General features: G+C 44.1%; 1 protein-coding gene across 6 annotated transcripts in view; it reads left to right on the top strand.

Annotated features, from left to right (window-relative positions):
• The window catches only part of nktr (natural killer cell triggering receptor), a 220,321-nt gene that overhangs the window by 90,690 nt on the left and 117,281 nt on the right, over window positions 1–12,350 (top strand). For all 6 annotated transcript variants that reach the window (XM_070881738.1, XM_070881739.1, XM_070881736.1 and 3 more), the window contains one exon: window positions 4,582–4,651. In XM_070881738.1, the coding sequence (XP_070737839.1) occupies window positions 4,594–4,651 (58 nt within the window). In that variant the 5' untranslated portion in view covers window positions 4,582–4,593. The remainder of the gene's footprint in view (window positions 1–4,581; window positions 4,652–12,350) is intronic.

The raw sequence follows: 12,350 nt of genomic DNA, 5'->3' as shown, positions 1-12,350 counted from the left end.
TGGTGAAGCTACAACACAGGACTACATACATGCTGAACAGCAGCAACAGCATGCTATAGACAGGCTGAGTGATCCCACAACCAACAGATCAGATCAATGCTCTGCAGTCCTGCCTCAACCAGTCGTGAATGGTGGTGGATAAATAAACAACTAACGGGAGACGTCGGCCCCATGAACATCTCCATCCTCCGTGATGGCGGAGCCCAGCATGCGAGTGTGAAAGAGAAGGCTGAAACGTTTGCAGCCAGAAGTGCCGAGTGGATGGTCCATCTCAGCCCCCTCTGACAACCCCACCATCAAAGAAGCCAGTCTTCAGCCAATTCGATTCATTCCATGTGATATCAAGCGACGGCTGAGTGCACTGGCTGTGGGGCCTTACAACATCCTGGCTGTGAAGACCTAGCCGCGCCTCTAGCCAAGCAGTTCCAGTACAGTTCCACACTAGCATACACCGGACAATGTGGAAAATTGCCCAGGTGTGTCCTGTCCACAAAAAGCAACCCAAATCAATCCGGCCAATTACCGCCCCATCAGTCTACTTTCAATCATCAGCAAAGTGATGGAAGGTGCTGTCGATAGTGCTATCAAGCGGCGCGTACTCACCAATAACCTGCTCACTGATGCTCCGTTTGAGTACTGCCAGGACCATTTGGCTCCTGACTTCATTACAGCCTTGGTCCAAACATGGGCAAAGGAGCTGAATTCCAGAGGTGAGGTGAGAGTGACTGTCCTTGACATCAAGGTAGCATTTGACCAAGCATCAGGAGCCCTAGTAAAATTGAAGTCAGTGGGAATTGAGGGGAATACTCCACTGCTGGAGTCATACCTAGCACAGAGGAAGATGGTTGTGGTCGTTGGAGGCCGATCATCACAGCCCCAGGACATCGCTGCAGATGTTCCTCGTGGCAGTGTCCTAGGCCCAACCATCTTCAGCTGCTTCATCAATGACATTCCCTGCATTATAAGGTCAGAAGTGGGGTTGTTTGCTGATGAATGCACAGTGTTCAATGACATTTGCAAATCTTCAGATAATGCAGCAGTCCATGGTTGCATGCAGCAAGACCTGGATGACATGATAAGTGGTAAGTACCATTCACACCACACAAGTGTCACGCTATGAGCATCTCCAACAAAAGTTTAACCACCGCCCCATGGCATTTAACGGCACTACTATCGCCGAAACCCCCCCCATCAACATCCCTGGGGTCACCATTGACCAGAAAGTTAACTGGACCAGCCACACACATACTGTGTCTACAAGAGCAGCTCAGTTACTGGGTATTCTGTGGCAAGTGACTCACCTCTTGACTCCCCAAGGCCTTTCCACCATCTACAAGGCACAAGTGAGGAATGCGATGGAATACTCGCCACTTGCCTGGATGAGTGCAGCTCCAACAACACTCAAGAAGCTAGACACCATCCAGGACAAAGCAGCCCGTTTGAAAACTACCTTAAACATTCACTCCCTCCACCATTGTTGCATCGTGCAGTGTGTACCATCTACAAGATGCACTGCAGCAACCCGCCAAGGCTTTTTCAGCAGCACCTCCCAAACCCAGGACCTCTACCACCTAGATTGACAAGGGTAGCAGGCGCATGGGAACTCCATCGCCTCCAAGTTCTTCTCCAAGTCGCACACCACCCTGACTTGGAAATATATCGGCGTTCCTTCATTGTCGCTCGGTCAAAACCCTGGATCTCTGTCCTTAACAGCACAGTGGGAAAACCTTCACCACACAGACTGCAGCGGTTCAAGAAGACAGCTCACCACCAATTAGGGATGGGCAATAATTTGCCAGTGACACCCACATCCCATGAATGAATTGTTTTTTTTTAAAAAGCCCCTTAAGCCTGTTCTGCCATTGAGTAAGTTCATGGCTGATCTGTACCTCAACTTCATATTCCCTGATAGGACTCTATTGTGCGATGTACAGGCTTGATTGCTGTTGAATGCAAAACTTGGAAGACTAGCTCCCTCCGTTTATTTTGAACAACTATAAAATTAAGTAGATTTACATCAAATGTACAGCACTGAAACAGACCATTTCACCCAGCTGATGTGTACCGGTGCTTATGCTCCACACAGGCCTCCTCCCACCCTACTAACCCCATCAGTATGTCCTTCAATTCCTTTCGCCCTCTGTGTGTTTATCTACCTTTCTTTTAAATGCAGCTACGCTATTCGCCTCAACTACTCTTTGCGATAGCAAGTTCCACATTTTAACCACTCACTGGGTGAAGAGTTTTCTTTTGAATTCCTTATTGGATTTATTAGTGACTATCTTATATTTATGGCCTCTAATTGGGTGACTTTAATCCAATGGCAGATTCATTAACCCACATGTTTTTTGGGACTACGATGCTATCACTTCCCTGGACGCAGACGCTTTACACTAGAGATCGCCGTTGTCTGCTGCACACTTGGAATCTGTCTCTATCTATTTTTGACTGTGTACCTCTTTCTTTAGCTTCCTTCCCCCCTCACCCCAGCTCATTGGCACCACCTCCTTTTAAAAGAATAAGATTCAAGTTGCGAAATAATTCAAATAACATTGGTCAAGTCCCTTTTTTAATAACGCGGCCTATAGCCACGGTGAGCTAGTGCCTGTGATGGCGTTGAGGCCATCATCTCGCATGGAATGTTTCCATTGGATGCCCGGAGGGAGAGTGCCACATTAAGCAAACTGTCATCACTGCTATATGCTGCTGTCTGCCGTCAAACGAGCCAAAGGTGGGCAGAGGAAACATTTCAAGGACACTCTCAAAGCCTCCCTAAGTACAACATCCCCACTGACAGCTGGGAGTCCCTGGCCAAAGACCGCCTTAAGTGGAGGAAGTGCATCCGGGAGGGCGCTGAGTACCTCGAACCTCATCACCGAGAGCATGCAGAAATCAAGCGCAGGCAGCGGAAAGAGCGTGCAGCAAACCAATCCCACCCTCCCTTTCCTTCAATGACTGTCCCACCTGTGACAGGGACTGTGGTTCTCGTATTGGACTGTTCAGCCACCTAAGGACTCATTTTTAGAGTGGAAGCACGTCTTCCTCGATTCCGAGGGACTGCCTATGATGATGATGCTGCTGTCCGACATATCTCCCAAGTGTGGTCGGGCACAGAGCTCGGCCCCATCCTACAGGTCAGCAGAGGGGAACGGCATGCTCAGAATCGCAAGTCGCAAACAAGATTTCCAAACTATTCCGCACGCATAGCTTCACTGATGCTCTGATTACACCCTGCAATGTAAAAAACCAAAAAGTGAATTTAGATTGCCAGCAGCCTCATCATGGTGCAGGAACACTTCCACTGGATACAGTTCGATAGTGTAGACTTAACTTTAAGACTCCACTAGTCTTGCCGTTGTGTGGAGTCATGACGTGTGGCTTTCGTAGATTTGCTGTTGCTGCTGCGGCACTTGGTATTTTTATGTTGCTTGCGTGCTATCGGTGGCAGAAGCACTGCACACCTGGTGCAGACAGCAACTGTACTATACAAATAGCGTGTCCCTGATAGCGGCTCAACTTTCTCTGGACTCCAGGGATGCAGGTCGGAAACTTTAAAAAGCAGGCACTGCTTTCGATCAGTCCTGCAACGGGAATAGTGGTGGCCAGTGCTGGACAGTCCTTCTTTGCACTGCATGTAGCAAAATTCTAAACCCATTCATTGCAAATCTGTTTTACAAGATGGCCGCACATAAGATACCGAGGAAATCCTTCCCACAGTCGTACAAAAGCAAGTTGTGATGCTCTGGAATTGGAGAATCTTTGCTCGAGAGCTGGTTCTCCCATCGTGCCAGTTCAGTGCAGCTCAGTATGTTAGCAGAAAGGATTGTTTAACTCTCCTGAGAAGAAGCTTTTACTGTTAATGGCAACCAGAGTTATGGTAATAAATTTGTGAACATGTACATAATACCCAGAGGGAGCAGAGCAGTGCTTATTTAAACATTACAAAAAATATTCCGGTTGGTTTGTACCTAAGCTTCCCATTTCTAACTATTCCTTTAGGTTTAATTTCATCTTCCAAGCCTAATTTCACTTTTTTGTTCAGGTTATTTAGTTAAGTTTCAAGAGCTGATGATTTTTGTTATACAAGTCCTTTTCATTTTCCAAAACTGCATATTTAATGACATTAGTTGTATATATTTGAGTTCATTTCATACAGTTGTACTGCCGCCTTGGTTTATTTCCTTCAATTAATGCTCCTTCACCAGTTCACTACTACAATCTGCTTAATTACAGAACAGTGCTTGTCAAGTGTCTGTTTAATGGGCTGGTAGGGGCGCTATATGAAACAGATGAGTTTGCATATATAAATTTAAATCCCTCACGCTCTGGCAGAGTTGTGTCTTCACCCCCCTTCCTTTGAGCAGCTCATTCACGTGCTGCCAGGCATGAGCATAAGGAAGAAGGGATGTGCTGTGCCTTTGCTTGCTTCAGAATTGGTTCAGCAGAAAGGTGGGGGTGAGGGGAGGGGTGTGGGAGAAAGAGAATAGATGCTTGCAGGACTTCTATAGCAAAGCAGCTTTGAGTTTCAGCCGGGATCAATACAGCAATCTTGCCAACCTGCTCCTCTTTGTTCTGATCTAGGTGTGTACCGTGATGGGGGTGAAGAACCGCCCGCAATGCTACTTCGATGTGGAAATAAACAGGGCTCCAGGTAAGGCTCTTTTGTTCCCCCTTTATTCCCAGCAAGTCTTTTTATTTTGCTAAATGTAAACATTTTTGGTATGTCTGTTTTAAAACAGCTCTACAAACGGTCCTTGCATTGTTTCTTATGATTCAACTATGTTTTAAACTGCTTTATACATATGAAGTGCTGTTGCTCAGCGGCTAAGCACATGAATTGAAAACTGTATTTATGCTGCCTAAGGGTGTTTTTCACACCCCCTCCAAGGACCAGTGAGTAGATCAAAACGTGATTAGGTATTGTTAAACGATTCACGTTAACTTTGATAGTCTTGTGTACAATAATTTAACCACATATTATTCTCTGCGTCCGAGAGCCAGGTTCTGTGTGGGAGTTTGTTACACCTCTCATTCCATTGTTTAGGAACGGGGTAGGATGTGGTATGACGACTTCCCGAGTTACGGAGCTGTCAGCTCTGGGCATCTTTGTAAACTTGCAGCTGCACTTCAGGTGAACACAGAAGTAACTGATTTGCAAGGAAAAGGCTAATTTGAACCGTCCTCTTCCCTACCTTTCCTCTCAAACATCAGCAATCCAAAACCCGAGCTGTCTTAGTTTCCGTTGTGACACCGGAGGTGCAAGACTGATTTTGCAGCCCTGAGTCACTTTTTCATGCAATGACTTCATTACCCAGTTGCTCTCCTGAGGTACAGGAGGAAGACCAGAAATATAACAATGACAAATATCGTGATGCTGACTCTTGCACTGATCTATGAACCTGTATCGTCGGATGAGACTGGAGTCAAAAGTTTGCTTGTTTCAAAAAATTAATCCTTCCTCCAAATGTTCATGTGAAAAAGCTACAGAAATAAATTTATAAAGCTGCTCTATTGTGTGTATTTATAGGGAGCATAGGTGCCAGTCTCTGTGTATTTAAATGTTGGAATGTGGAGGGTTGGCACTGGATAATAATGTGAGGCACTGAATGTTTCTATTCGTGCATTATTTTTCCACTTTCTACCCTTTTCTCTCAGGCTAGGTTACAGCTCCGTGCATGCTCAAAGGCTCTGCTACACTTTGACCAAATTAATCTTGTGAGCCTAAACAGCGTTAACGGGGTTTTTTTTTAATTCGTAGCCAATCGTTCCAATTCTTTGTCAAATCACAAACGCCAGAGGTCACCTTGCACACATCAAGGATCACTCTGCGCCAATGCTCTTAGCCAAAAGGCCTAGAGCCACTGCACCGTTCCTGGAAGTACTGCAATACCAGGTTCGTGCCATGGAGGTGGATGGGTCAGGCCCCCCACACACCTCCGTGGAGGTGGATGGGTCAAGCCACCCCACCCACCTCCTATTTCCAAAAAGCATAGGAGAACCACCTTCCTGATCCAGGGAGAACCACTTTGGGGTCATGGTTACTCCCCTGTCAGGTCAGTTACGCATGATCTTAGCCAACAGCGTCAACGGGGTTTATGTCGGGCACGCCTGATCTGTCGTCTTCCAGCACATGCCTTCCAATAGCAGTCACTGGACAATGAGCAGAACCCCTACCCTCATGGGATCCTGCACCACCTTCCTAGCCACAGAGTACTGAGGCTCGGTCATAGAATCATACAGCACAGAAGGAGGCCAGTCGGCTCATCATGCCATTGCCAGCTCTTTAAAAGAGCTGCCCAATTAGTCCCTTTTTCTCCTTCAAGAATTTATTCTAATTCCCTTTTGAAAATGCTGACCTGGAATGAACTCTGTGTGAAAGGGTGCCACCACCCTTTCACGCAGTTCCTTCCACATCATAACTGTTGTAGTGGCCTGGCTTAGATAAGCTAACTCACATCAAGATTGAACCTAGGACCTTGTGGTTAGTATGGCTGAGTACTGCACTAGGCAGAGCCTTTCTACCTGCTAATCATTGGAGAGCTCAGTGATGGTATTTTTAGAGTTTGGTATTATTTATAGTCTTACGCCAGAGGACTTCTGTAAGAAAAACATTCTCACAAGAACTATATTTTATGCTTTTCTCCTTCGAAACCAATAAATCTAGAGTTTTATACAATATTCAGTGAATCGTACTTACAGTTTGCTCTGTTGTGATTTATCATTCTGTATGGTCAAATTTATCACTACCATTTTGAGGTTAACTGAGAAGGACATTTCTTTTTTCAAAGTACTCGTTTATTTTATATGTTCAAATCTTGTTTGAAATTTTTGTAAAAATTGGAATTTACTCAACCTTAAAGAAACTCTCAAGTGAAGACCTCCCTCTCTGCTGGGCTGACCGAGGCAACATCCTATGACTTTGAACCAGCCTACGAGCGAATCCACAGCTCTGGCACTTCAAGGTAACTGTGCTCCAGGCTTGAATTTGCAACCCCAACTGGATCCTGGTTTCAGAATTCTGCAGCCTGAGCGTGCTCTCACCCCAGCCCAATCACATTTCCTATGGGCACTTCCCTTTAGTTCGTGCATCAGAGAATCCTGTCGGGGAGGCAGCCCTGATTCAGTGGCCTTTATTGGGGTCATAATTTAGATGTTTTTTATAACAACATTATAAGTAAGTATATAATTTATATTAGTATGAAAGTACAGGTATATAAGAACATAAGAAATAGGAACAGGGATAGGCCATACGGCCCCTCGAGCCTGCTCCGCCATTCAATATGATCATGGCTGATCTGATCATGGACTCGGCTCCACTTCCCCGCCCACTCCCCATAACCCCTTATCGTTTAAGAAACTGTCTATTTCTGTCTTAAATTTATTCAATGTCCCAGCTTCCACAGCTCTCTGTGGCAGCGAATTCTACAGATTTACAACCCTCAGAAGAAATTTCTCCTCATTTGTTTAAATGGCCGGCCCCTTATTCTAAGATCGTGCCCTCTAGTTCTAGTCTCCCCATCAGTGGAAACATCCTCTCTGCATCCACCTTGTCAAGCTCCCTCATAATCTTATACGTTTCGATAAGATCACCCCTCATTCTTCTGAACTCCAATGAGTAGAGGCCCAACCTACTCAACCTTTCCTCATAAGTCAACCACCTCATCACTGGAATCAACCTTGTGAACCTTCTCTGAACTGCCTCCAAAGCAAGTATATCCTTAAAATGGAAACCAAAACTGCATGCAGTATTCCAGGTGTGGCCTCACCAATACCTTATATAGCTGTAGCAAGACTTCCCTGCTTTTATACTCCATCCCCTTTGCAATAAAGGCCAAGATTCCATTGGCCTTCCTGATCACTTGCTGTATGTACCTGCATATTATCTTTTTGCGTTTCATGAACAAGTTATATTAGTAACGTAAGTATATAAGTTATATTAGTACGCAAATATATAATTTTGTTACATATAAAATGGGGAATACTTTGAACAAAAAGAGACTTGCCTTCCTAGCTTTTGAATTCTCCTGTCATTGTTATGGCCTCCTTTAGCTAACTAGACTGTCTCATCAGCATTTCCACTTTATAAAAATCAAACATTTGCAAAGAATTACAGTCAACTTTAATCACCTTCCCGCTCCCTTGAAAAAAATATTATGACTGTTGCATAATGACACTATTGAGGGAATTAATTTGAGACAGTGAGGGAAGTGAATCAATATCATTGGAGACACTCTGGGCATTAAACCTAGAGTGCTACAGCCATCCAGTGTGTATATTCAGCTCCCTCATGCTGCCAGGCTCAGTAACTGCTCCCCATCGTCCATATTATCAACACCCACTACTTAGAAAAGAAATGGAAAACTGTTTTTGTGGTTGATGTTTCCTCATAACTGGTTTTGAAGCTGACACTCACACTTCAGAGATTTGTAGTAGTTTAACAGAAATCTTGAAAATTTTATGTCTCTTGACATAGATTATAAATAAATCAAAAATACTTCAGCGTGTACCAATACAGTTGGCACAGGGAAAGCAAGGAACATGAGGCTTTTAAAAAAAATCTATCGGCGTTAAAAATACTTTCATAGGCCATAATGTTTCAACCCCTCAAAAGCCTAGTGAAACTTAATTACATCGTCAAAATAGAAATCTTAATGCAAACGTATGAGTTTTAGGCAGAAGAAACTAATGGTTCACATTTAGTTAATCCAATTATATTGCGAATAGCAACTGGGATTGTAAAAAGTTATAAATTAGGAAGCAGTGACATTCGTGTTCAATTAAGTCAAAAGTTTATGTTCTAGATGTTAATATGGCTCCTTGAGGGCCACCATTAAATCTCACTCATGGTGCTGGAGACAAAACCTCTGACCCGACTTATTTGGTGTGTTGTCTGTGTATGGAGTTTCTAACAAAGCTTCCTTTCACACCTGGTAAACACGCAGTGTCTGGTTATAGTGTGGTTTGCTGCAGCATCCACGTGCCCAGCACATTTTATTGAGGAGGGCTGCGCCCAACAGTCCACAAAACCACCAGGTTTGGGAAGAGAAGACCCATCCGCAATCTTTGGCGGACACCAAGAATAGGTTTTTAAGATCCTGAGAATTGCAGGAGGCAGCGAAGATCGAGCCAAGTAAGGGGCTCAGTGGTATGAAGGTCCTGTTAAAGAATGAGATGCAGTTTGATTTCATCGCCTTGAGCATGTAGGGGAAAGGGATGGTCTCCTATCTGGAGCTTCAAGTGGAAAGTTCAGAGCAGCATTGAGATCATAGTAATATTGATCAAATGGCAAAAATAAAGGCTGCAATGCAGAGTTTGGAGGTGAAGGAAGGAATCTCTTTTCGGATGCAGAACTTTTTCTTGTATCCTGCCCAGGAGAGCAAAGAGGTATTACCTGTAGAATATTGAGCAAATCTGACCTTGAAGTCTACATGGCATTACCACCAGAATGGCTATTGGTGTGCTTTAGACAGACTGAAGTAGAACTTTCACCCAATTTTTCTTGGTCAGCTCATTATGTAATTTTGGACAGATCTAAAAGAAGACTAGTGGTTGGAAAGGAAAATGCATTTAAGTCTAATTTAAAGGAATGAGGATAATTAAAGGAAGTTGCCTTAATAAGGGAGCAAACCTTATGAAAGCCTCTGGAGAGCCTCAAAGGCATCATCAGCAGCTTATCCTAAGGCTGAAGAGGCAAGGGACTAAAACGAGCAAAACTGAAAGGAAAGGAAACCCATGGTGCAGACATGAGCCTGCAGGCAAGTAATGGAGCAGCTCAGCAGCCACCCAGCCCATGTTTACTGGTGGTGCTGTATGAGTTGTTTGTGAGGATGGTGAACATGTTGCACATCGCACAGCATGATGTCAACCCATATTTTTAATTTTGGAGAAATCCTAGATCAGCATTGCAGTATGCCTATATGCCTTAACAGAGGTGACTAGTCTCGGGCCACTGCTGAATGTTTCTCTCACTGAATGTGTCAGCGCTTGCTACATGATAAAGGTAGGTGCCTTTGTAGCAAAGGGCACAGCACCTGCTTCTGCTGACCCAGACCCTGAGAAGTTATCCAGTCATTGCCAGGGAGCTGTGCCAATGCTTGTAGAGAAGGTCAGTGGCATCTTGACAGGTGTGGGTCAGCATTGGGTGCATGATCAATCTAAATGCGGTCATAATTTGATTGGTCACACATCTTAATGATGCAGAACCTGATCTGAAAAGTGTAATGCTGTTGCTGTGTATAAAGTAGGTCATACTTCTGTTTTACTGAAAAGCAGGGCAGCTAGGGACGGGCAAGAAATGCAGCCTTACCAGCATGGCTCAGATCCGGAGAACAAATAGTTTTAAAAAATCATCCTCATACTAGCAGACTAGTGCAGTTACACTGGGCCCAAGTTTGTCCAGGAGTTGCTCTGTTTTTTTGGATCAACTCGATTTTTTTTTGGAGTACCTTAAAAATCGCAATTCTGCCCATTTAATTTGCTCCAGTGTAAGTGAGTTAGATTTTATTTAGTTTAAGTTTTTTTTCAAAAGGGGGCGTTACCAGCCACTTACGCCTGTTTTGGCCTTTTAAGCAAGTTTAGACAGCTAAAAGTTACTTCTAACTAACTTAGGCCAGCGTATGTGGCCACTTGTGTCCGTACAGAAAAACCTTGCAGTGAGTTAAGAAATCAGCGCAGGTAGCCAGGAATGGGTGAGGGTGGGGGAGGGAAGTGAGAGGGCCTTGCAAAAAGCACTAAACACCTTCACAACAACATTAAAGAAGCATAAGTACATTTAAAACACCAAGCACTAAACAAAGCAGTACATTTAAAGCACCAAGCACTAAACAAAGCACAAAAATAAGCATTCAATAACAAATAAAAAATACAAGGAAGCTGAGAGGACCTGCACCTAGCACCAAGATTTACAAAGCACTAAACAACTAGATTAAAATGGATTAGTAAACTAACAAATACATTGTAGCAAGTCCTGTAAATAAGAGTTTCAGCCAAATTATTTTACAGAATTCCTTATGAAAGCAGATGAAGAGTAAACTTGAATGTAAATCAAACAAAAATTTAGCACCAGATAATCAATCAATCAATAAATAAATAAACAAACAAATAAAAAATACCTTCAGCAAAGTTTTACTGCAGAAAAACACTAGCAGCTGGGTACTGTTGCAGTCTATAGCAAGCTCTGCACACTCTGGTCGTCAATGAGGGAGCCCATTCGACCAGAGCTAGGGGCGGCGTGATTTGGGCCCCTCCCACACAGCCTGCAGCACATGCCCACAGATTCTGGGGGTGAGGAGCCTCCTGCACATGCGTGCACACTCTAGCAGGCATGTGCAGAGGTCCCGGCACTGTTTTCAGCGCCGGGACCTGGCTCCGCGCCCCCACTGTTTGTGCTGCGCCATGCCAAGGCCTACGACGTTCCAAGGAGCAGGGAGGATACTAAAGTAAGTTTTCGGAGCCATTTTTCGTCTACAAAGTCAGTGCGCCTCAGGTAGGTGCGCCGTTTTAATCGGAGGGGCAAACTTGGGCCCACTATGTTGACCAAGCGAGTTAACACAATTAGGGAAAGGCCATTTCTCCAAAATTAAATATGGGTTGACTTCATGCTGTGTGATGTGTAACATGTTCACATTAAATTCTTTGCCTTGCTCTTTTAACCTGTGAGAATGCCTTTGTTAAAACCGCAGACAAAAAAATTTCATAGTCAAGTTAACGCATTTGCTACTAATATTACAACGGGATTTCAATCATTAGTGTGTAAACCAAATTTAGAGCCATTTTATTATGTAGCTCCTTCGTGTTGTGGACTGGATTGAGCCTTGCACCGTGGAGTGGAATCCATTCATACAGATCGGCACAAGACAGAACCTGTGACACACAAAGAAAGATTTCATAGAAACATAGAAAATAGGTGCAGGAGTAGGCCATTCGGCCCTTCTAGCCTGCACCACCATTCAATGAGTTCATGGCTGAACATGCAACTTCAGTACCCCATTTCGGTCGCTCATTTATTATTGAGTTCATTGCAATTCAGTTTCAATTCTGTTCAAACTATAATGTGGTTCCTCCATTCAAATGAAAATAATTCACTCAGCAGTTGCTGGAAGTACGTTGACTTCAGATTCTGCATATGAGAAAGAGGGTCGAAGATCCGCTAGAATATGCCGATGCAGTCCACTTTTGAATTTGGCAAGGAGCTGCAATTCATCTGTCGAGTTTTACAACCTCAGGAGAAGCACTTGTTTCCATGGCAAGCAGCCAAATTGTAGTTGGTTTTGCAGAAAGATTCTGGCTTATAACTCCCAATAAGTTCTTGATTGGCGCCATCAGTCAAGCAGGTTGGTGAATTATCACTG

Source organism: Pristiophorus japonicus, chromosome 5 (genome assembly GCF_044704955.1).
Source record: "Pristiophorus japonicus isolate sPriJap1 chromosome 5, sPriJap1.hap1, whole genome shotgun sequence".
NCBI classification, from domain to species: Eukaryota; Metazoa; Chordata; class Chondrichthyes; family Pristiophoridae; genus Pristiophorus; species Pristiophorus japonicus.
Note: the sequence above shows the minus strand (reverse complement) of the source record. Positions and strands in the feature narration are given on the sequence as shown.